The sequence below is a fragment of the Rana temporaria genome, chromosome 1 (genome assembly GCF_905171775.1).
Source record: "Rana temporaria chromosome 1, aRanTem1.1, whole genome shotgun sequence".
In the NCBI taxonomy this organism is placed as follows: domain Eukaryota; kingdom Metazoa; phylum Chordata; class Amphibia; order Anura; family Ranidae; genus Rana; species Rana temporaria.
Window position 1 is genome coordinate 184,627,611 of NC_053489.1, and position 25,118 is coordinate 184,652,728.

Here is a 25,118-nt window from a genome sequence, read left to right on the forward strand (position 1 = left end):
CAGAACACCCCCCCCCCCACAATACAGAACCCCTCTCATATACAGAAACCACCCCTACAATACAGAACATCCCCCCCCCACAATACAGAACCACCCCAGAATACAGAATCCCCCCTCATATACAGAACCACCCCCTACAATACAGAACACCCCCCCCCCCCTCAGAATACAGAACCCCCTATACAGATACCACCCCCTATAATACAGAACACCCCCCCCCCACAATACAGAACCCCCCCAGAATACAGAACCCCCCCTATACAGATACCACCCCCTATAATACAGAACACCCCCCCCCACAATACAGAACCCCCCCAGAATACAGAACCCCCCCTATACAGATACCACCCCCCTACAATACAGAACTCCACCTCCTACAATACAGAACACCCCCCCCCCCACAATACAGAACCCCCCCCAGATATACAGAACCCCCCCCTACAATACAGAACATCCCCCCCCCCAATACATACAGAACCCCCCCAGAATACAGAACCCCCCCTCATGTACAGCACACCCCCCCCCTCATATACAGAACACCCCCCCCCACAATACAGAACCCCCCCAGATATACAGAACCCCCCCAGATATACAGAACCCCCCCTCCTATACAGATACCACCCCCTACAATACAGAACATCCCCCCCCCCCAATACATACAGAACCCCCCCCCCAGAATACAGAACCCCCCCTCATGTACAGCACACCCCCCCCCTCATATACAGAACACCCCCCCCCCCTTACAATAGTGCACACACCCCCCTTGCCTTCAGACCCATAATGCCGTCAGACAGATGATCATCAGCGCGCCGCGTGTTACACTGTCTACACACACAGGCAGCACAGCACAGGGGGAGGCGGCTGCAGCTTCACGCTCCTCGGCTGTGTGACTGTCAGTGTCAGACAGTCACAGCCGTATCTATCAGAGCCGCGGGCGCTGCGCTGCCACAGAGAAAGGGATAATTGCGGTCCCGGGTATGGGTACGGCTCGCACGAGTCACACCCCCCCCCTGAAAAGCCACGCTTCAGCTGTGTCTAGCGCTGCCTCCCTGTTACCGTGCGACGCGCCATCATCATGCCGCACGCTAAGTAGTCCTCTTCATTCGCGGAGGGGGTTGCGTTGGCCTGACACCCCCCCAGTGTGTGGCACCCGGTGCGGCCCGCCCCCTCCGCCCCATGCTTAGTACGCCTCTGGTATTACCAGAAATCAATTTACAAACGAAAATCCAACGGATACTCCTAGCAATACTTATAAGATCTTCTTGCTTGATCAACCAATATTGATACTGGTTATTTAATTTATACCAAGTATACCAACAAAGTATCATTGTCATTTTTTATTTACATGATACTAATACAGCCAGAACTTTCAACAGCTATCCAGTATCAAATCCATCATTTTTTGGCTTAAAACTATTTATGGACTTTCATCAAATTTGTAAATAACATTGTACTATATTTTCAAACAATTCTGGGTATTGACAAACACAAGGTACACCACACACTTCCCCCCTCTCCCTATCTCCCTAACCACAGGTTCACCCACCAGGTAATGCATCAATTCGACATTATAGTGTCATTAACGTGGTGAGACCTTTTTGGCTTCCCACATATGATCACCTAATATATAGTCCCCATGATTCATGACCGGGCTATTTAAAAATTGTCACACTCCTATGATGCATGTTACTGATGTGTGAACTTTCAGCGTGCGCAGACGGGCGCCGTTAATTGTAGTCTTTGTTAGTCTTGTCTGTCTTGTTACATGTGTACAGGAACTTTAAATACCAATTAGATTTTATATCTGATAACTTTTTAATTGCACGAATAGTGCTAAATAAATCTAATATTTTGATATATTTCTAATCAAGTCTCATGGTCAATTACTGCTACTAACAGTAACCCTCTTATCTAAATTCTATAGTTTTTCCTTAAACTAATTCCCATCCCCCAACTCATCCATTTCATTTATTTATATCACCAGGCAACTGCTATAAGGAAAAAAAAAAAAATAGTAAGGAAACGTTCCAACCACCATTGTTTCCTCAGTAACATTGTTATGCAGGTCTTACGCCGACAGTTTGCTTTTTGTTCAAGAAACAAAAAAACTATTTCTAGGAGGATCATTGGTCAAAAATCAAACCAGGGATGACATTTTCACAGTGTATGGTCAGCTTTAGCCTCCTGATTGCATGCAGCTGCTGTTTTGCTGAAATTTTCCAGCAGAGTCAGTGGTCAAAAGTCATGCCAAGGATGACATTCGCACAGTGTTTAGCCTCCCGATTGTGGCTCTGCAACCCCTCTCATCTACATGCACAAACTTATACAGAGGAATTCAGTTAAATGACACACTTCTGCTGGTAGTTGCGGGGGTTCCGCGGTCCGGATGTTTTTTTTTTTTTTTTGTTAATTTAACTCTTGTGCTGTTCTTTAACTGTTCTTGTACTCACATGTTTCATGTTCCTAGTGGCCCGCATTCTCCCTCGGCATGAAATATCTCTTTATAAAAATCTCTTCTGGCCGTTTCCATTTTGCTTGTGGGCAGCGTGAAGCGCCACAAGCAAATGCTTCCGGGATGCGGTGAATCCCGCGAGATTTCGTGAGTCTGCCTTATGACTCGTCTCTTGGGAAGCATGACGCTGTGCTCCCAGGCGACATTGCGATCTAGTCCCAGAAAACACTGGGGCGCTTGGAAACAAAATGACACGCCCACTCCTGCGGGAGAGATACCCAGAAGTGCCTGGTATTGTCTTGCTGAATCAAGGTATTGGAATCATTTTAAAAATGAGCGATAGCGGAATTAACGTAGTTATTGTGTCGTCTTAATAAGCTGAAGTTTCTATTGAGGGTGAACTTCTGCTTTAAGAACTACCTGATCCTAATTAGACATTTGCACCAGTGTCAGGAACATTAATGCCACTATAAGGCTTCATTTCCACTGGCGTTTTTACAGCCACTGTTGTTAGGCTTTTTTACAGCTTAAAAACGCCTGTCCATGTTTATTTTGTAAAAAAAAAAAAAAAAAAAAAACGCGTTTTCGCGCGTTTGAGCGTTTAACGTCTGGCGTTTTTACAGCTCTACTCTGGAGCTTCAGAACGCCCTGGTCCTGCGTTTTTTTTACAGCTCAAAAACGCCTATGCCATTTGCCATAGAATAACATGGACAGGCGTTTTTAAGCTGTAAAAAACGCTCAGAAAAGTGGCTGTAAAAACGCCAGTGGAAATGAAGCCTAAGAATCTGATTCTTAAACAATTACCAACAGTTTGCAGGTGAGGAAACTGGCAGTGCTCATCACCAGCTCTGGGCTGGCGTACCAAGGTATGCCATTCATCAGAGTGGGGCATGTTGCAATGTCCATATTTGGGAAATGACTGGTCACGAGGTAGGTGGAATTGAGACATTTGTTCTCCATCAGGGATGCCTTTCTTTTGACTGATAGCACATAGTAGTGGGCAGTTTTAAAAGCTACTATTGGTCTGTATAGCAGTCATGGATTCACTGGACACTTCTGTATGTCAATCAAAAGTAAAGTCAACCCGACAAGGAACTATTTTCTTAGGTCCCCCATCAGGCTCTGGCCACCCCTAATGCATAACTTATCACCATGTGCTTATCGGTGTGCCAGGCGTAGTGGGCAGGGAGGAAGTGCACTGAGGCATTACTGTCCAGTATAGACACTCCAACCTCAGCACGAGCACCGACATATTCACGTACATGTCTCTGACAGGTATATGAATCGGGTACAAACACTGCCACTTTCGGTGCAGCACCCTGACAAAAAAAAATCTAAAGGGTGTCTACCCCCCAATGACTTCACCATAAAGACTTTAAGCCAGCCTTTCAAGTTTAACAGGTTTTCTGCAGTGCTCAGCAGGCAGCACAAACAATGATCCCCTCAAGTCTAAAAGCAGCATATTGGCAGCTTTTCAGCTGAAACAAACTTTCCTGCCCCATGGTTATTCAATAAGATGCTGTTCAGAGGGCTAGAAGATAAAATTGGGGAGAGCATCAGTGCATTTACAGCTCTCAGACTTGCTTTTGTTTGTACCATATTCCTTATTTACCTTGTGATAGTTGGAAGTGGCTGAGCTGGGACTTGGATGAACTGCACAGAGCTTGTGAGTGGCAGAGACACATTACAGGCAGATACACACTCCACATTAATAGTTGAGAAACTAAAAAAAAAGGAATAAAATAAGTACAGATCAAATAAAACACATTAAAACCACAGTGTTTACATTAAAGTGGTTCCAACGTCAGAAGGTTTCTTATCTAATACTTACACAAGCCCCATCTCGATCAAGCGATGTTGCACGAGAGTCTCGGCTGTTTGGGACTCTCCCTCCTCATTGGCTGAGACATCAGTGGGGTGCCACTGGCTCCCGCTGCTGGTAATCAAAGTCAGTGAGCCAATGAGGAAAGAGGGGGACTGTGTGTCTGAATGGACACACAGAGCAGCAGCTTGGCTTGAGTGCCCAAATAGGAAGCCGCTTGCTGTGGGGGCAGGAGGGCCGGCAAGGGACCCGAGAAGAGGAGGATTCGAGATGCTCTGTGCAAAACCACTGCACAGAACATGTAAGCAGAACGTGTCCCCCCCCCCCCATTTAAAAATAACAGAGAGGAGTTTAGTATCACTTTAATTTAAATCAGGGTGTGGACAAGAGACCAGAAAACACACACACAAAAAAAAAAAAAAAAACACAGGCAAAGGGAGGTCAAATCCACCTTATTCAGAGCAGTGCACAGTGGTTGATATTACCTGACTTTGGCTGCCAAAATCTCTTCCTGTGGAATTCCTTCCACTGCGCCTGTCACAGCTGTAATGATCTCAATGTTCACGTTCGATGGTACCTTTAAACACATTACATTTTCTGCAGCACAGTTCCCTGTACATGTAGTATTGGGTAGCACATCTAGACAAAAATCAGATCGCTTGGTTAATTTACACCACCTATCCCCCTATATCATACTATATTTTAAAACAAATATAACCATAAATAGCAAATAGTTAAGTAATAAATTCATTAATTTATAAGTGCAGCATAATTGGACAGTGGAGATGAAGCCCATAGCAACCAAAGAAAGAAAGAAAGAAAGGGTTCTAGTCATTACCAATCAACAACTGTCTCCTCCTTGTCAGTGTGCACATACCTATAGATCATGGGTCTTCAAACTACGGCCTTCCAGTTGTTCAGGAACTACAATTCCCATCATGCCTAGTCATGTCTGTGAATGTCAGTGTGTTACAATGACTCATGGGATGTGTAGTTCTACAACAGCTGGAGGGCCGTAGTTTGAGGATCCCTGCTATAGATAGTGCACATGCATTAACAAATTTTTCTCAGCCACATTGCATAACTGGAGACCACTACAAAATCGCATAAAGCCCCTATCTGCAGAAAGGAAAAATTCTCTTTTGCAGTGGGGCTACCCCTGCACTGCAGTGTTAAATGCTCATTTATGTCCAGGGGGCCACAAAAAGTAGTTTCACTTACCTGATCCTCTGCTCCCTTCAACTACCAGAGCTCTACTCTACTCCCCTATGCTCAAGCAGTGGACTGTTCCTCTGAGATGGGCTCTGCATTGAACTTGATGGACCTGGACATGTCACTACTGGAACATAGGGAAGAAGAAGCTGTGGGGTCTTACAGCCTGTGGGCATCAAGGATCGGACCTTTTCCCTTTCCATGGAGTTCAAATTTTGAACTAATAAATTGATTTTCTTTTCTATGGCAAGCCTACATTAGACTGAGTACACCAGCTTTACAAAAAAATAAATAAAAAATATATGCCAATATCACTCAATGAAAGGATTATTTTTTTAACACTATCAAAAAAACAACTTTGATCTTGCATTACATTTATGGATAATTAACTAGAAATACTTTCCAGCATTAGGAAATACTAAAATGCTTTCAATATAAAAAGAGCAAAACACACAGGGTTTCATTTGTAAAAACTTTCTAATGCCAAATGCCGACATCCAGTGGCGGCTGGTGTAAATTTTTTTTTTTTGGGGAGGGGGGCGACAAACACAATGCCACCCCCCCGTCGGTGGGTCAGTAGCACTCACCCCCATCACCGGCAGCTTCCCCCTGCTCGGCGGCCTCCCATTCTTCTGCTCTCCATCACCAGCGTCTTCCCATTCTCCTGCTTTCCACAATGGTGGCTTCCGTTTCCTCCCTCCTCCTCGGCGGCCAATCTGAAGTCTTCTCTTTTCGGCCAATCGGAAAACGGGTCTCACACCCGCTTCCGATTGCCTGGATTGAGGATCAGTGTTTTTACAGCGAATATTCATTTACTTTTTAACACACCTGGGTGGGCTCTGGTCGCATGCTCTGCGAACCGAGCCCACCCTATTTTGAAGCCTATTAGAGCCTCCAAAAAAAAAAAAAAAAAAGGGGGCCGGATGCATTAATAGGGGGTGGCTACTGTGGCCATAGATAGATTCATGCTATGCATGAATCTATCCATTATGCATATAGGGGAGTCACCTGGAGAGAGGGGGCGGTGCCCGGGTGCCCCTAATGGATGGACAGCCACCGCCAAATAAAACCCAGCTGACACTCGGCCAGTGTGTATGGAAGCCATTCGGCCGAATTCTGTTGGACGAGCCTGCTGAAAAACCAGCAGCCGACTGATAGCTCAGCAGGGGAGGTCGCTGTACCAACATTGGATTGTTAGTACATCGGCTTTGACCTGAGCTGTCAGTTTTTTTTTCCATTCAACCTGCTAGAATGAAGGAAAATAAATAAATAGTGTGAACTAGGCTTTACTTTAGATCATATATAATGCTTTTAAGGGAAAACAATTAGGAAACTTTAAATCGAAACTGATACAAACAAAGCAGCAGATTACATAATGAAATATTTTTGTGAAAAAAATAATAATATATAAATAGATTCACAATAGTTCCACAATACTCACATATTATAGATACCCATTCACTAGGGTCGCCGACATTTGAGTTTCCTCTCATGGCAATGTAATTGACTGTAACCAGTGATTGCAGGAACTGTAGTGTTTTCTCCCTGCAATAAAGACACTTCATTCAATTAATGACACTTGAAGCTTTTACATACTTCTAAATTTTGGTACATGACTAGTGTAACTCTGGGCTGTACAAATCAAGCTACTACATTTTAACCCTGCCTCGGTGCTTCCAGGCTCCAGCTGTCACCAGCCCTGGAGCGCACACTACTCCAATCCGATTAGGCTATAGCACACGCTGCCGCTGTACAGGACAGGCCGGGAGGGAGAGTGGCCTCTACTAAAGGAGGTGACATGGCGGGGTCACATGACTTCGTATAGGAATCACGTATAGGCAGAGGCTCAGAGAGGGAGAGACAGATAGATCACTGATCATAGAGGCGGCGGTGTGTATGGGATGTGTGCTTCTGTTCCTTTGGGACACAGTCCTCCAGTGCTGCGCTGCCCCTCTGACACCATTTACTTACGGACAGGGTGGATGACACCTGTGTTAGTTACATGCTGCAGACAGAGGCACCCCCTGCATACAGTCACCCTTGCACTGAAAACCTACATAGCGCGGAAACTGGTGGGAGACAGAGTAGGGAAACCAGTGGCCTGGGCGCCCTAGGTCGCAGTGAGCCCTAGGTGGCTGCCTAGCTGTAGCATCGGCCCTGTCACTGAGTACACCAGAGTGAGAGCAATAGTGCTAGGGCCATTATTCACAGTTAACTCCAAACAGATGACCCATAAAGGCTTTTAAATCCTCGCCTATAGACAATTTTCATTAAATTACATTTTTGCCAAAATGAGGCAGTATATTGGCTTTTGCAATTATATCATGTAACATAAACAAATTGCACATACCATCATTTTATTTTTCAGGGTCCCCGATTTAAGAAAATTATATAATATTAGGGGGTTTAACTAATACTCAGGCCTAAAATGTGCATTTTTACATGTGTACAAAAAAAAAAAGAAGAACTGTAAAAAAATGGCACTGGCAGTGAAATCCTAAATTATTCATAGCAACTTATTTGTTACTTTATCATCTCATGGTTGAACAGGATGGACGTTTTATGGTTGAACTGGATGGACTTTTTTCAACCCAACAATGTAACTACGTCTAATTTTTTGCTAAAAAATGTATGTAAAAAAATAAAAAAATAAATGCTTTTTAAATAGGAGAGTAAGGAGATTAAAAACAGAGAGAGAGACAATCATTTCACTAGAGCGGAAGTGAGGAAAAATTTACAATGGACACAAGCAAATAAAAATCTTTACAAAACAAGACGCACAGCAATTTTTTTCTTGCAATACTGTTCAATGCCTATTTAATACTTTACAGTATTGTTTGCAGGGGAATACAGTTGTAAAGTTGTAGTACAATTGAAAAGCAATCTCACACCTCAGCTGAGTGCAGCTTTCACTGACAACTTTAAAGAGGCATCCAGAAAATAGATTTTGTCCAAATAAGACAGGTGTCGATGTAGCTGTGGAACACAAACCTTCCCCAACTGAAAAAAAAAATCAAAGTTATTTGTAATAAAAACTGCTAATACAGTATAGTTTTATATAAAAGAAAACCTGAACTCAGAACAAATAAACTCTTTGGTAAACAACCTCTCTGCAACAACAATGGAGACGTTTTTTTTTTTCAAAGTGCAACTAAACCCAGGACCCTGCATTCCCCAAATCTGGTCTCCCACTTCTATAAGTGTCTGGTTAAAACTTTTAGGAGGAGTTTTCATTCTTCCCCGATTGTCCTATGAGGCTGCAGGACCTCCCTGACACTCTGTCTGTAAAGTGCAGATTGGCCCTGTGTTAAATCACATGCACTCTCCCAAGCAAAAAAAAAAAAAAAAAAACTTGCAAGTGTAGAGTGCCCCCAAGGTTCTGTTCTATCAGGAGATGGTTTAGGGACAGTGGAAGAAGGGGAGGATCAGAGAAGACAGGATCAAACAGCCTTTTTACACAATGTAGAGGTTTAACTCCTTAGGTTCCACAGTGAATATAACAAGCATGCTTTACTGCATATACAGATTGGTTTTACTGCTGTGGGTTTAGTAACACTAAGGAACTCTATGATTTCAGTTCCCGAGATTGTGTCCCTTCCCTCAGCATTCCTCTTGCCTTTGCTTGTCTCAGGAAGTGTTCATAGCCGAGAAAAGCTGCAGCTATGAACCAACTGTCTCCTTTAAAGCTGTTGTCAGATCAGCCATGGCAGGAGGAGAAGGGGCAGGCCAGTACTCATAACTATGGTATAGAAAACACTACGGTTAGAAAGTACATGTAGTATTTTGTTCTGTGTTTCCAAGTGCTTTCTAATTGTAGTTATGAATACTGGCCTGCCCCCTCTCCTCTTGCAATGGCAGATCCAACAACAGCTTTGAAGGAGACAGTTGGTTCATAGCTACAGCTTGGTACATGTAGCACTTTGACACATAGGGGACAGTAAAACAAAAATTCTAAATGATAGATCTTCTTTAAGCTGTAGGAGGTTTTATCCCTTTTTATTCATTTTGTAAAAATACACCACAGTTTACCAGGCTTCCAGACGTTCAGGGTCCTTTTAGTGAAAGGAGTACTTCCATTAGCAACTATGACTGGCTTTCCAACTTGGTAACCTGCAAGAGAAAGAAATAAACTTGGCAGATATACCGGTAATGTGTTTAGATGGCAAGGTTGCAACATCCCATCTTTTTTTTTTTAGAGAGATTCCCAAAACTTTGACATTTTTTTCTCAGCTTTATAACCACGAAATCCTAATTAAAAAAAAAAAAAGAAAGGAAACTCCATATTTATAAAATGCTTATATTGTGTACTTTGTGAATGTAATACCTAGCAAGTAACTGGTGAATGTTTAAAGTACTAAATGGCAAAACAAAGGGCCAGATCCACAAAAGGGATACGCCGGCGTATCTACTGATACGCCGTCGTATCCCTGTTTCTATCTATGCGACTGATTCACAGAATCAGTTTCACATAGATATTCCTAAGATCCGGCAGGTGTAATAGTTTTACACTGTCGGATCTTAGGATGCAGTACCACGGCCGCCGCTGGGGGCATTTCTCGTCGAAATTCCGCTTCGGGTATGCAAATTAGTACTTACGGAGATCCACAAAGCGGTTTCCCTTCGTGAAGTCTCCGTAAATTGTTAGTTTGCAAACGCAAAGATAGGGTACCTTTTACAAAGTGTAAAGTTAGTACACCTTGTAAAAGTATACCCTTCTTTCTCGCGACGCTGTCAAATTTTTTTTTTTTCCCGCCGCATCTTTTTTTTCCCTGACGCAACTTTTTTTACCCAGCGCGATTGACAAAACTCGGCGCAACGGAACTTCGCGCAAAGCACGTCGGGAAAATCGTGTCGGGAGCATGCGCAGTACGTCTCGCCCCATTAGATTGGGCACGCCTTGCGCCGGATGGATTTAAGTTACACCGCTGAAAATTTCTAGGTAAGTGCTTTGTGGATCGGGCACTTAGGTAGAGATTTTGCGGCGGTGTAACTTAAATAGGAAAAGTTAAGTTACGGCCGCTCGTTGTGGATCTGGCCCAAAATACTTTGAGGGATAGTTCACCTTTACCACAAAAACTGCCTATGCAGATAAAGGGCATCTGTAGACAAAAACAAAGGGCCAGATTCACAAAAGAGATACGACGGCGTATCTCCTGATACGCTGTCGTATCTCTGTTTCTATCTATGCGACTGATTCATAGATATTCCTAAGATCCGACAGGTGTAATTGTTTTACACTGTCGGATCTTAGGATGCAGTACCGTGGCCGCCGCTGGTGGGAGTTTGCGTCGTAAACCAGCGTCGGGTATGCAAATTAGGAGTTACGGCGGATCCACGACGGATTTTCGCGTTCGCTACGTCGCCGCTAGTCTAGTTTCCCGTCGCAAAGTTAGTCGTTTTTTTTGGTGCCCTAACTTTAGTCAGCAAGTGTATTGCTGTCTAAAGTATGGCCGTCGTTCCCGCGTCGAAATTCAAAATTTAACTTCGTTTGCGTAAGCCGTCCGGGAATACGGAAGTACGCTACGCGCGTCGCCGTTCGAAAAAAAGTACGTCACTTCGCGCAAAGCACGGCGGGAGTTAGGAAACGGAGCATGTGCAGTAGGTCCGGCGCGGGCGCGCGCCTAATTTAAATGTTAGCCGGCCATTCGATTTGGCCCGCCTTGCGCCGGACGCATTTACGATACACCGCCGCAAGTTTCCAGGTAAGTGCTTTGTGGATCGAGCACTAAACCTGAAAACTTACGGCGGTGTAACTTAAATGGCTTAAGTTTCCAAAGGCGCAATTGTACGTGAATCTGGCCCAAACTGTGCAGCTCTGACTAAAGTTGCATAAAGCCCTATAGGTGTAGGCCATTTACATACCTTATGAAACCTGACTGGAATACTCCTGCAATGTTGCTAGGTACTCCCATGACGTTGCTAAGTGAGGCCTAGTCATCACTGCTCACCTCCACCATCATATGAGCTCTAAAGGGCTGAGCTCAGAGCTACTGCATCAGGGGAGAGAGAGAGAGTATGCGAGGGGGTTTGAATCAGAGAAAGAGCTCACTCCTGTGATGGTGGAGGTGGGCAGTGATGACTAGGCCTCAATTGGCAACATCCTGGGAGCATTCCAGTCATGTGTTGGGTGGTTTGTAAATTACCTACACCTATAGCAAGGGTATTATTCATCTTTAGTCAGAGCTGCACAGTTTGTTTTAATCTACAAACATCCCATAGGCATCTACATAGGCAGTTTTTTTTTGTGTATAGGTGAACTATCCTTTTAACTGGATATAAAAAAAAAGCAGAAAGTCATTACACTTTCCCACATGGTCAGCCTCGAACACCAGGTACAGTATTATTCATGACAATAGGGTACAGCAAGTGTATAGGCTTCTGCACTGCCGACATGTGCTTGCCAGAACTGGGGAAGGTGAGCACTGTAGAAAGATGCACCCCTCTCAAAGCTCTAAGGCCCCATTCACACCTGAGCATAGCGTTTTCAGGCAGAAAGTCACACGATTTTACCGCAATTTTTGCAGCGGTTTTTACCACGATTTTGAACAGGTCAAAATCGCAAAAGGCAATTTGAAGCTTCTGGCTTCAGGCGTTTTGGAGTGGAGATGTGAACCATCTCCATAGAGAATAATTGTTTTTTTTTTTCCCCCTCCAGTGTTTTGTAGTTTCAGGCTTCAAGCTACAAAACGCTCAGGTGTGAATGTGGTCTCAATCCGATGACAGGGCCAGGGATCTTCAGCACCCGTAGTGACATTACTGCTCTAATACCATACTTTGTAATAATGAAACGGGTAAAGCAAATGTCATAAAATATGCCCCACCGATCTCTTTGTGTACAGTACATATACAGTAAACAGCTAAGACTAGACTGACTAGTTATCCACAGCTGAAAAAAAAAAAAAAAAAAGCAAAGGCTTGGTAGAAAAATTCTCACATTATAGAATATGAAACTATATAATACTGTATATTGTAAAATGTGACAAAGTGTGTTTATTTCTTTGAGAACATTTTACCTGGGTTGCCAGAGAGAACAGTTGATGTGCTATTGCTGGTGAGAAATGTAGCTGTAAATTGCTGTGATAACTTTGCTGTGGAAAGAAAATTGGAAAAAACAAAAAAACTTAATACTACCCTGGCTAACATAATCATAACTTCTTACATTTTTAAACCTGAAGTCACAAGTTTCCCCTTAATCCATCCACGCTACTATAGAGATACCATGATACCAGGCTTCCCTTGCAGGAGAAATACATCTTATCAAGGGTATCGAAGGGGAGTTGCATCTAAGGTGAGGTACCTGCAGACATTAGAGAAGGTTTCCCTCGCTAGAAGTTTTCAATCGGATTGGGAAATGTTTAAAATGTTTCGGGCTCTTCTATGACCCTGGCAATTGTTACCGTTTCCCTTGTGATAACCGGTCCTTGCAGCATTATGGTGGTTATGACTAAGGCCTCATAGGCTAAACCGCGTCAACTGATTTTACCTGCTTTTATACACTGTGGCTTTTCAATAAAATGAAGATTCTTTAAGAGTAACAACCGGTGTGCAGATCATCCTTCCTACATCATTTTACTCATCCAGCGACTGGATCGAGCACCCGGGAGCTCTGCCATCAATGTGTTGTATGGGTAAGTAGCACTGATTTTTGTGTTCAAGTCTATGCTTTCTACCCTGTAAAAGAAAAGATGCCTATACTTACCTATTCTAAAGTCGCTCCAATTCAGTCCACACCGAAGCACTGGCTTTAGTGTGGAGGAAGGACAGCTGACAATGGATGTGCCATAGTAAGCCTACGGGTGATGTGATTGCCCAGGCTCTGCAGACATTGTCGCTGCTCTCTCTACAATGGCTTGGCTGCTGGAGAGATTATGGGACCAGACCGGAGAGACTTCAGAATAGGCAAGTACAGACATCTTTCCTTTTACAGTGTATATACAATAGGCTTAGAATGGGGGTGAAAGTAGATTTATATTGTGATAAGAGTGGCGCTGGTCCGCACATCAACCCCCAATATCCTCCATATAAAGGTCAAATAATCCAAAAAAATATATATATCAAATATTACATATATAATAAACAAATTATGTGCAAAATATGAATAAAGTGCTAGTGCATTCAAAAGTGCAATCCGATACAAAAGTGCTTATATGATAATCCATAAAAATGCTCCAAAAAACAAAAATAAATGGGACGAATAATGTGTAAAGTTCAAAAAATATTTCAAACTTCTAAAACGTCCTTGCATATAAATGCCCAAGTGCTCCACACAGTGTGAATCCTTTACTGCTCTCACTAAAATGGACCGATATGCTGGTAAGATTATAGACCAGCAAACAAACCACAGTCTTTACAAATGATCACCAACTCCCCTTCATCACATATTTATGGTCAGGTTCCCCTTTCCAAGATCACAGCATACAATGTGGGAAAATAAAGAGGAGGAAGGAGGCTCCCATAACGTAAAAAAACGTCTAACAGGCTTGTTAAAAGAATGCATATATTCCACTCACATTTGCAGAGTGCCTACCCGGCACTGGGGAGTAACATGCTCAGCTGTTAAGAGCCGTTCACTTCTGGACCTGTCATACGCCATGAGTGTGAGCCGGCATACGCAATGTCATCAGCATCCTCGCCCCCGCCCTACGTATGTTTCTTAATTTGACGTCTTCAAGGAGCCACTCTTTGAAGACGTTAGTGGTGGAGCACATGGGCATTTATATGCAAAGACGTTTTGGATCTCACTTCACAAGTTTGAAATATTTTTTGAACTTTTTACACAGTATTCATCCATTTTTAATTTTTTTTGAGAATTTGTATGGATTATTATATAAGCACGTTAGTAACATTGCACAATTGTATTAAATTACACTTTTGAATGCACTAGCACTTTCATATTCTACATATCATTTTTTTATCATATATGTGATATTAGATATAGATAGATAGATAGAGATATTATATTGTGGCAGAGCAAGGCTCTGTCCCTATAGAAATGGTGTTGAAATGGACACAGAGTCTGCATATAGCCAGATTAAAGAGCTACAGAGCGTAGATTTGAAACAGATCTTCCTATTTCTGGAAGGGGCTCTTTAGTTTGGAGATTCTTCAGAGATATGGGTGGGACAGGATCTCCAACCCTGTGTCCAGATCTTATAGACAGCCTGCAGGGTGTGTGCCCAGGTGCACACAGCTCATATAATGAAGGGCTGGGGAGACCAGAAATGAGAGGAAGGTGGAGTTGGAGTGGCTGCTAGTAAGTGTCTCTGTGTGAAGATATATGCTGTGTGCATGAAGAAGTTCAAAGCTGTGTGCGCCCAAGGAGCCTAAAGCTGTGTGCATTAAGGGACTTCAAGCTGTGTGCGTTTAAGAAGCCCAAAGCTGTGTGTGTCCAAGACTGCGAGACTGGAAGATCTGGTGGTTTAAGATACCAGTACCTATAGCAGCAGTGCTGTTGAAGAGTAGCCAGGTGGGCTGGTATTTTCAGTTATCTCTGAACATCGTTTAAACCCCTGCGTGGAATTCCTGAGTGGACTTTTGTTTTTTTCTCATTTAATAAACGTGGGCTACCAGGCCCTTAATGATATATACAAAATATGATGATGTTACCTCCCTTGAGATTTTCATGTCAGAACTTAATTGTAACGAACGTAATATCAAACTAACCTTCACACATGATAAAGAATCCATCACTTTCTTGGACCTCAAGATAAGTGTTGGTGATCAGACTCTGACAACTAAGACATTTCGGAAAGATACAGCGGCGAATACTTTATTGAGGGCGGATAGCTATCATCCAAAGAAACTGAAAGACGGGATACCCATAGGCTAATTTCTTCGAATTAAAAGAAATTGCTCTAACCCCAAGGACTACAGAGATGAGTGACACTCTTTATCTCAGATTTAGAGAAAGAGGCTACTCTCATAGACAACTCCGCAGAGCAAAAAGTAAAGCAGGGAACCGTGATCGTACGGGTAATTACCCAATTTGATACACAGTGGGAGTCCGTGAGAACGATCCTAAAAAACACTGGGCTGTATTAACCAATACCCCAGGTCTGGCCAAAATAGTCGGACCAGCTCCACTTATGACGGCCAAAAGAGCAAAAAACCTTGGAGACATTATGGTACATTCTGAGTTCACGAGATCAGTGGAAGGGAACTGGCTTTCAAACTTTTCAAGAAGCAAGGGCATGTTCCCTTGTGGACATTGTCAGCTCTGCCCATACGTGGATAGAACCGATACTTTCCACGACTCTAAGAATGAACATAGTTACAAAATTAAAGATTTGGTCAACTGTGCTTCGTCTAGAGTTATATACATGTTAACCTGCCCCTGCGACAAGATGTATATTGGTAAAACCAAACGTCAGCTCAGAGTAAGACTTGGAGAACATATGCAGGAAATAAAGGAAAAGCATCCTGAAAGACCTCTAGCTAAACATTTTGCACTTTTTCATGATGATAAACTGAACGGTATATATTCTCTCAATCTCCCCCTAAGAAGAGTGGACTTTGATCAAATTCTCCTTCAGAAGGAGAAAATGTGGATATATCGCCTCAATTCTCTCATTCCACAAGGGTTAAATAATGAACTCAATCTACAACCCTTTTTACCAAATCGGATTTGTTTTGATCTGATTGATCAATTAATATATATTCCTCCCCAAATATGTCCTCCGAGTATATCTCTAACTCTGGAATGATATTTATGTAAAGATATGTCACTATTTGGGCAATTATGTAGTCCAGTTAGGTATGTGGCAATACGTCTAGAACACACCCACCCTAATTGCATATGCAACTTTTACTATTTAGTAATAGAGGTATTGCTCAATGCCCTTTGGAGCCTGCATGCCCTTAAGTCTATCATCTATTTGACTTATTCCTGGTTCATTTCATTCTAAGTAAATTAATGCCCAGATGTCATTATCTACTGTATACCTGGAACCCGATTCCTCTTTTGAATTTTGATTTTTGTAATTGTTGGACTTTTTGATCTTTAATCTAAATCTTTTTTTAAATGATATACATATATATGACCTATTTTAGTCAATGTAGATAATAGCTGTATGTCTGACTCGTCTGGTCTCTGTATCTGTAGTTTTTGTCTGTCTTATTTGTTATTTCTTCCTCCACTGCACTATTCTTCTTTTCATTGCATAGATATTTTCTCAAAGATACCTACTAGTAAGAGTATTGATACACTGATAGATAGATATTTCTATATGTGATACCTTATTCTATTACTCAAATTCGGATGATGTTATTGGAGAAGTCGTTATCCTGGAGCGAGCACCTGTGCTAAACATACACATTCTTTCTAATTTCTTTTCTCTAATTAAAATCAATCAAGAAGGCTTTCAGGGAAGCACACTATAAAGAGGGAATCCCTGTACCCAGTCACTACATCCAGATGAAGCAACGCATTACCCTGCGAAACTAGTCAACGTCATATCCGGCTGTCACGCAACATCACGCTTGCACGATTCCTCCATAGAGACGCCGAGCCCCAAGGAGACGAAACCACTAGATGCTTTATAGACGGAGACAAGTAATGGAGTGGTCTCCCACAGAGTAAGCCATCCGTGTCTTGATTCGGGATTAACAACCTTGCTGTTTGACCCGTTTTGGACTGGCTTTGATCATCTCATCCATCCACTCTGCAGCATATCAGCTATTAGCCGCCCTGTCGGTTTACACATATGGAGCACATCCGCAATCATTGAATTGTGCTATAGACAATACATGGTCATGAACTTCCATATGATACTAATCACTGGAAGCAACACGACTCTCAATGGGTGAAATGTCCGGAATACTTCAGGAGTGATAACGTACTATCCATGAGACTGTGTCTTATTTGAAGTATTGTTTGCTGATCAACTTGCTGCACTCGTAGGAGTTTGATGACACCAGCCTAGGAAATAGAATCAATGCTAATTACTGTAACTGGTTCTCTTTTTTCCACGGATCCCCATGAAAAATTATTTCAGATATTCTGCAAATGCAATTTGGAACTTACATAGTACATCATTTTTAGTTCCCCTCCATGGCTGCAGTCAAATACTGTCTTCTCTTACCTTATTTTCCTCCTTATCTGTAGTGGCTCGAGCCTCCAGGAGGTCAGGGAGGTTACCTTATCTCTTCACTATACAGCTTTGCTGTTTTTTCGGGATTTCCCGCAGCAAGAGATAGACATCCTCCCTTAGCCACCTGACGTCCGGACTGTCTTTAACTGTTTTATGTCATGTTCATTGTCCTTTACGTGTATGTCTCTGTGATGACCTGCCACACGCCTCTATTGGCTCAGGCTTCACAGCATTGTTTTTAAGACCCTCATTATATATATCCTTTCACCTACCATGTTTTGTTTAATAAAATATTTATATTTTTGATAACTTCCTTAGTCAGTGTGTTCCTAATAGTCCCTCTTGTTTTCAATCACCTTGATTCGAATATTTTGTGTATGTGCAGTTAGGGATTGAACCACATTCATGGTATCCATCAATAGCCTCTGTTTTTCTACTTTACCTTAATGATATATGCCTGTTTGGTGTGGACTCACTACAAGAAAACGCATCTGCCACGAGAGCTAACAATCCCCTATGTCACTAATATATATATATATATATATATATATATATATATATATATATATATATTTTTTTTTTTATTATTTGCACTTTATATTAAGGATATTGGGGGTTAAAGCGCGGACCAGCACCACTCTTATTACAATATAGGTTTTGTTTCTTGTCATTTGCAATAACTAAAGTAGCAGCTGTCCATTAGGGCACATATCTGCGACACCGTTATTGTAAAATATTGGAAGTAGATTTTAGCTTAGTTTTGACTGGAATTCCACTTTAATCCTAACTTGGATGCTTGTAGAATGATCTGTCCTTAGAAAGATCTGTCAGCAGGCAAACATTACATACGCAGCTGACTGTCATTTAATAGCTGCAAACAGCATTACCAGATGGCAAACTTAAACAGTGGTCAGTTTTCATATCCTTGGATTTCCCATCAAAGGACACCATACAAAAAAAATGTCAGCATCAACATAATGTGGATAATGATACATTACCTTGATGAGTCAAGCTTATGTTAGCAGTAACGATGGAGACTTGTATTTCCTTTATCACGCTGGCATTCCAAATGAACGTGTAATCTGCTGATACAATCACATTACACTGTACAGCTTGGGGCAGGACAGCTCCTACAAAAGGCAAGAAGCATTGCAGTCTATTTTAATACTAAAAGATTAATCAAAATCAAAAATCAAGATACACGATTTTAGTTAAACATACCTGTATTAGCAATGTCCACACTTGTGTTCCGACTTTGTACTGTCAGAATGACAGAACCTGAAAAAAAAATATGAGTATGACTAGGGTCAGCAGACATACTTCTCAGGAAAAACAAATAGCCCTTACAATCGAGTGATCCATCAAAAAACTGGATATTAGAGAAATGATTTTAGGACTGACCTCCATTCCCAGGGTTAACCTGTACGTTCAAGTCAACTGTGAGAAGATCTGAACACGCAGTTATATCAGTAACACATGTAACATTGAAATCTTGTAAGTAAGCTACAGGTGCAGCATTCACACATTGCCCAATGGTAGATTTCTGGAAAAAATAATGTTTGAAGAATGAATATATACATGTATATGCTTTCAAAAGCCAAAAGAACAGGGGATATCCATAAAAGCAATCTGGGTGGCCCAGAGCCCAGATGATTTTAATATAAAATGACTTAAACTGTAAGTCAAGTACGTAGAGTGCAAGAAAACCTGGATAGGTCAACATGGAACTCTAGCTAAAGAGTGTTTTTTTTTTTTTTTTTTTCGTTTTCATTTTGTTTAGAGTGGTAAAGAATTAGAAACTGGTGGATTATTTTTATAGGAGTTTTTTTTAAAGAAAAACACCATGCAAATATACAGATACCATATACTTATGTTCTTTGGGGGAGAAAGCCAAGGTTTAATGTGTGCTACAACACAGTCGTCAACATATTAAAAAATTCACAGGCCGGTTAGTCAAGTCATTTACCTCCCAGTATATCACAGTCAGTTACTGGAGTTGCAAGAGGTAAACCTCATCTACACAGCCATTAAACACATTAGAGATTGAATATGTCCACCCATCCATGTCTATGGTAAGTTATGCATCCTTATAGCCCCCAATCTCTCTCTCTATTTTAAATCTGCGCCGGCGTATCTTTACGCCGATTCTCCAAGGCAGATAAGTCGAAAATCTAGGCTTTCTCCGCCGACGTAACTTGAATGCGGCGGCGTATAATTGTGTGCATTTTTACGCTGGCCGCTAGGGGCGCTTCCGTTGTTTTCGGCGTAGAATATGCAAATGACCTAGCTACGCCCATTTACAAACGTACGTACGGCGCAATTTTTTTACGTTAGGCGTAAGGTTACTCCTGCTATTAAGAGGCGCAGCCAATGTTAAGTATGAACGTCGTTCCCGCTTCGAAATTTGAATTTTTTACGTCGTTTGCGTAAGTTGTTCGCGAATAGGGCTGGACTTAATTTACGTTCACGTCGAAACCAATACGTCGTTGCGGCGTACTTGGGAGCAATGCACACTGGGATATGTACACGGACGACGCATGCGCCGTTCTTACAAAACGTCAATCACGTCAGGTCATCATAGATTACCATAAAACACGCCCCCCCTTCCAGATTTGAATTACGCGCGCTTACGCCGGCCCCATTTACGCTACGCCGCCGCAACTTACAGAGCAAGTGCTTTGTGAATACTGCACTTGCTTCGTAAGTTGCGGCGGCGTAGCGTAAACACGATACGCTGCGCCGCCGTAACTATGCGCGCCCCTACCTGAATCTAGCCCTTATTGTTTTCTACTTTAGTTGTTCTTCGCTTGGTTGACACTTGGTGATTGCTATCCAAGAATGTATTGAGGAATTGTACTTACCCATGCATTAAACATGGATTATGCTTTGTATTGTGTAACAATTTCAATAAAACCTTATTAAAAAAAGTGAACATTGCAAACTCCACCCAAATCTGAAAAATCAGTTTTGTTCACTTTTTAGAAGAAAAATAAGAAATGCTAATTTTTTTTGAAGGTAAAAAAAAAAAAAAAATGCATAATTTTTTTCTGAAGCCTGTAAAGCATTCCACCAGCAATCCGCAGATCACAGGTGCCATGCAGGTCTCCTCCAGATCCGTCAGAGTGTCTGTGTGCCCCTACCTCCCATATGGGCAAGCAGATACAATCTGACACGAAGCATCCATGAACTACCATGGCGCTCCACAGCGCATTAATAGTTTATTGAGAAATACAAGCCCACAGCCGCAAAGGATATCGGGGCTTGTAGTTCATTCAAACACAGAGCCGTGTGAATGAATATCACAGCCATGTGGGCAAGCCCCATGAATTTTTCTCTTCATACTAATTCCAGTAATCTTTACTCTGCCCAGAGCCGCACAGCCTTGCATCAGAGAGTATCCCTGCCAGGTCCTCTTTGGCTTGTGCAGGTAGTCAGTGGGCTCAAGCTGCCTGCATGGTTTGATTTTCCCCATAGGAAAGAAAGAAAGGGCTGCAGTGCGCATGCATAGGATAAAGAAGACCTGGCAAGGATGCTTTCTGAAACAAGGTGGTGTAGCTACAGGCAGGGCTGCATAATAAGCTTGCTGGATCAAGAACAAAAGTATGGTAAGTATTTCTTCATATGTACTACACATAGGGTAGGTGAGGTCATTCCTTTAAGGACAAGTTAAAGTTAGACCATTTACAGTAATTAGGACTGTTGCTGTGTGTTTAAAATAACACATTAACATTTGATGTGATAAAAGCAGCCTATTCATCTTAAACGGGCTACCATATGCACCACGTGGCCCAAAAATCTGACCTGCTGCATATTTCATGGTGCACTGCAGCATATCACTACGCTTTGTGGTTTTTGGTTCATGCAGAACACAGTGCCCAAAAGGCCACTTCCAGCATTTCCCCGTCAACGTCCAGTTTAGCAAGGTCTACATGCGATACGCGAAAGCCAGACTGAGGGCAACCGCACAGCCAGGATAACTGCAATTGTAGAGACACAGCTACAGCACTGATTTAGAAAAGAGTCTTCATTGAATAAAAAAAAAAAAAAAAACACTCCTGTCCATTCTCCTGGGATAGATATTAGCAATAAAAACCAAAGGGATCCTGGTAGTGGGAGGGGTTATCCAGGACTGGCTGGCAATTTTTTCCCAGTGTAGTATGAAGGCAGCAGTATTACCTGAAGGTTAAAGACTTCCTGGGTTTCTCATTGAATACAAAAAATAAAAAAATGCATTCTCCTCATTAAGATTTAAGGAAGTGAAACAGGTGTGACCAAGCTGCTACCTCCTGATAGAGGTCATCCACATTCGGTCATGTTCTGGTACTTCGCAGTGCGATTTGCGTCAATACAAAAAAAAAAAAAAAAAGAATCACATGCAATTTGAAAAGGAATGCGGTGCGATTACTATCCGAATCGCTTGCAATTTCCCCCACTGCTTGTGTGTGTGCGCGCGAGAATAGAAAGTGATTAACGCGCCATCTAAAAAAAAAAAAATTGAACTCACAGTAGATATCTGGCCATATGCAAAATAATCTACATAAGTATCTCGGTCCACTGATGATAGCAAATCAGGGCCGCTGGAGGTGCTCACAGGGCTGGAGGAAAAGTTCTGGGACCCTATGGGTATAGGGCGGAAGTGATGTCAGCTTGAGGGCAAACGGTCTGTACATCTCCAGCCCTGTGAGCATCTATGTAGATTATTTTGCATGTGGCTAGATATATACTGCGAGTTCGAACATGATTTTTAAAATGCCCACTAGATGGCACTTTAATCCCATTCTATGTACATGCACGCACGCACACATGAGCAGAGGGGGGAAATCACATGCGATTTAGACAGGAATCGCACCACATTCCTGTTCAAATCGCATTTGATTCTTTGCAGTGCGATTTGTGCACATTCAATTTATATTGGCGCAAATATTACTGCAAAGTTTCCGTACCGGGAGCATTTGGGCGAGTACAGATACTCATGCAAATGCTTGGTATTGGCACCGATATCAGTGGAGCTCTAGTATTTAGAATATATTTATACAAATGGACAGTCCACTTACCTGTGGGATGGTAAAATATTCACTGAATCCATTCTGTGTTATTAAAATGGGATTCCCTTCTTTATAACCACTAATTGCTGCCTGAACAATGGACTGAAAGCTTAGATTGAAAAATGGAGTCTGGGAAGGGCTTCTGTATACAAGGAAGAGAAATAAATGAATGTTAAATGCACTGTGTATAATAAAACCTATCACATCGAACCAAAATAGCTTTTAAAATGTAAAACTACTAATATTTACTTGAATGCAAGAAAATATCGATGTTCTTTGGCTTCTGATATGACCAGAACATTACTTTTCAATACAAAAGAAAAGTGGAAGGAAAGTCAGAAACCCAACTAAGCTTAAATTCTCTTCCATCCCTATTTTAAGCCTCTTATATCAAAGCGAAGTTTGAAGCGCAGTTTAGAAAGGATGATATCAATGGTGGTGCGGAGGATGGTCTACAGTATGTGGACAGCTTTTCCCCCGGATGCCTGCATACTTAGATGTGTCTCTTTTAATCAGCAATCACGTTAGTTGCTTGTTGTACCTTTATTAAATGTAACCATATTGTTTCACACAAGCCTCGTACACACGACCGGTTTTCCCGGCAGGAAAACTGCCAAGAGAGCATTTGGACGGGAATCCCGGACGTGTGTATGCTCCCTAGCAGTTTGCCCGACAGGAAAACTGCACAGGAAAAATAGAGAACCTGCTCTCTATTTTCCCGTCGGGATTCCCGGCAGAGTGTTTCCTGCCAAGAAAACCAGTCGTCTGTATGCTTACCTGTTCCATTGGAAACCTGCGCATGCTCGAAAGGGTTTGACGCATGAGCGGTAGCATACACATTTATTTTTTGACTGTAAAGGCGGTAGCATACACATTTAGTGTAGCAAGATGGCGGCGATGGCATTGAATGCGACGAGCGCCAGCTCGTTCTTTTGAATGGCCATCTGTATGCAACACAAGCTTGCCAGGAATCCAGTCAGGAAAACCAACGTTTTTTTCCCTGACAGGATTCCCGGCCGTGTGTACAGGACTTTAGAGGCGCCTCTCTTCTCTTCTATACTCAGTTGTGACATGACGCTACTCTTATATGAAGACACCACACTTTTTTATCAAGTCAAAATTTATATAAAAAAAATAATATTTGCTTGTCTTGCAAAACGCTCTCAAACCAAGTTACTCTCAATCCAAGGTTTTACTGTATCAATATTTGGTGTGCCCACCATTGCTTTTAAGTCAGCATCAATTCTCCCAGGTATACTTGCACACTGTTAAGGATTTTGCAGGCATATGGTCAAGTGCACAATTACACCAAACAAGTGCTAATGATCAACAAGATCACACGTGTGCTAAAATATATCCATTAAATCAGAAGAGAATCAGCTGTGTCCAATAATTAAACTAGGTGAGGAAAAGGCATGCTCTGCTAACAAGTTGAGATTGTGGAAGACCGTTCAGTGTAAAAAAGAAAAAAGGAAACACACAAACACATTTGCAAGACGGAGTACAGAAGGAAAATACGGGAGGAGGATTGAGTGGCTCTATGATGCTTAAGCTTTTTTTTTATATAACAATTTTTACACTCATCTTAAAAAAAAATATATTAAAATATCATATAATGAAATGTGCACACTAATGGATGCTTACATAGTGTTTCCCTGATAGAAATAGCCAAGAAATGGAGAGTTATCAATGGAGGACTGAACACACAGAAATGGAAACCAGTCTGGCGCACGATTCTTTTCCTGGACGCTACAAAGCTGGTCAAATGGTGGAGAAACATTGCCACCAAAAACTCCAGAGTAACAGGAACCATTAAAAAGTGCTATCATGCTGGAGCTGCATTCCTAGAAGAACATAAGACAAAACATATCTTGTTAATAGTGCTTTCAAAGTAAAGAAATTTAACTATTGATACAAAGAGTGTGAAAATGGGACCCCGGACAGAATTCCAAGAATTTGGGGCAAGTATCGCTAACTTGTATTGATTATAAAACATACCTTAAATAAAATACTTTAGAATTAAACCCTTGTCTTATGGACTATACTTATTACCCTGCCCCATGCACCCTGCCCATGCGTATATAGACCATATCTGGGACCATCAATCTTTTCTACCAGAGCCATATCTTATGAGTACCATGGTCTGACCCTATCATACTGTACAATATTGCAACAAACCTCGCACAAGGCCCCATGAGACCACCTAGCCACTTACTGACACGTTGCTAGCTCACCTAGATATTCCAGAAAAAATAATAATACTGTATATACTCGAGTATAAGCCGACCCGAATATAAGCCAAGGAACCTAAATTTTACCACAAAAAAAAAAAAAAAATCGGAAAACGTATTGACTCGGGTATAAGCCTAGGGTGTCCATCTGTCTCACTATGCCCATTACTAGACTTATGTTTAACATGGGAGTCTATGGAAGGGGTGCCCAGCTTTGAGAGAAAAAAAAAAGAAAAAGAAGAAGGGGTGCTGCCCGGCCATAGGTCC

At 42.0% G+C, this 25,118-nt stretch overlaps 1 protein-coding gene across 2 annotated transcripts in view; it reads right to left on the minus strand.

Moving 5' to 3' along the window:
• Positions 1 to 25,118, minus strand: part of TCTN2 (tectonic family member 2) — a 69,135-nt gene that overhangs the window by 12,475 nt on the left and 31,542 nt on the right. For both annotated transcript variants that reach the window (XM_040347336.1, XM_040347337.1), the window contains exons 6-16: positions 24,265 to 24,464; positions 22,630 to 22,762; positions 18,977 to 19,118; positions 18,797 to 18,853; positions 18,574 to 18,705; positions 12,500 to 12,574; positions 9,516 to 9,596; positions 8,378 to 8,486; positions 6,928 to 7,031; positions 4,760 to 4,913; positions 4,065 to 4,175 (exon numbers count right to left, since the gene is read on the minus strand). In XM_040347336.1, the coding sequence (XP_040203270.1) occupies positions 4,065 to 4,175; positions 4,760 to 4,913; positions 6,928 to 7,031; positions 8,378 to 8,486; positions 9,516 to 9,596; positions 12,500 to 12,574; positions 18,574 to 18,705; positions 18,797 to 18,853; positions 18,977 to 19,118; positions 22,630 to 22,762; positions 24,265 to 24,464 (1,298 nt within the window). The remainder of the gene's footprint in view (positions 1 to 4,064; positions 4,176 to 4,759; positions 4,914 to 6,927; positions 7,032 to 8,377; positions 8,487 to 9,515; positions 9,597 to 12,499; positions 12,575 to 18,573; positions 18,706 to 18,796; positions 18,854 to 18,976; positions 19,119 to 22,629; positions 22,763 to 24,264; positions 24,465 to 25,118) is intronic.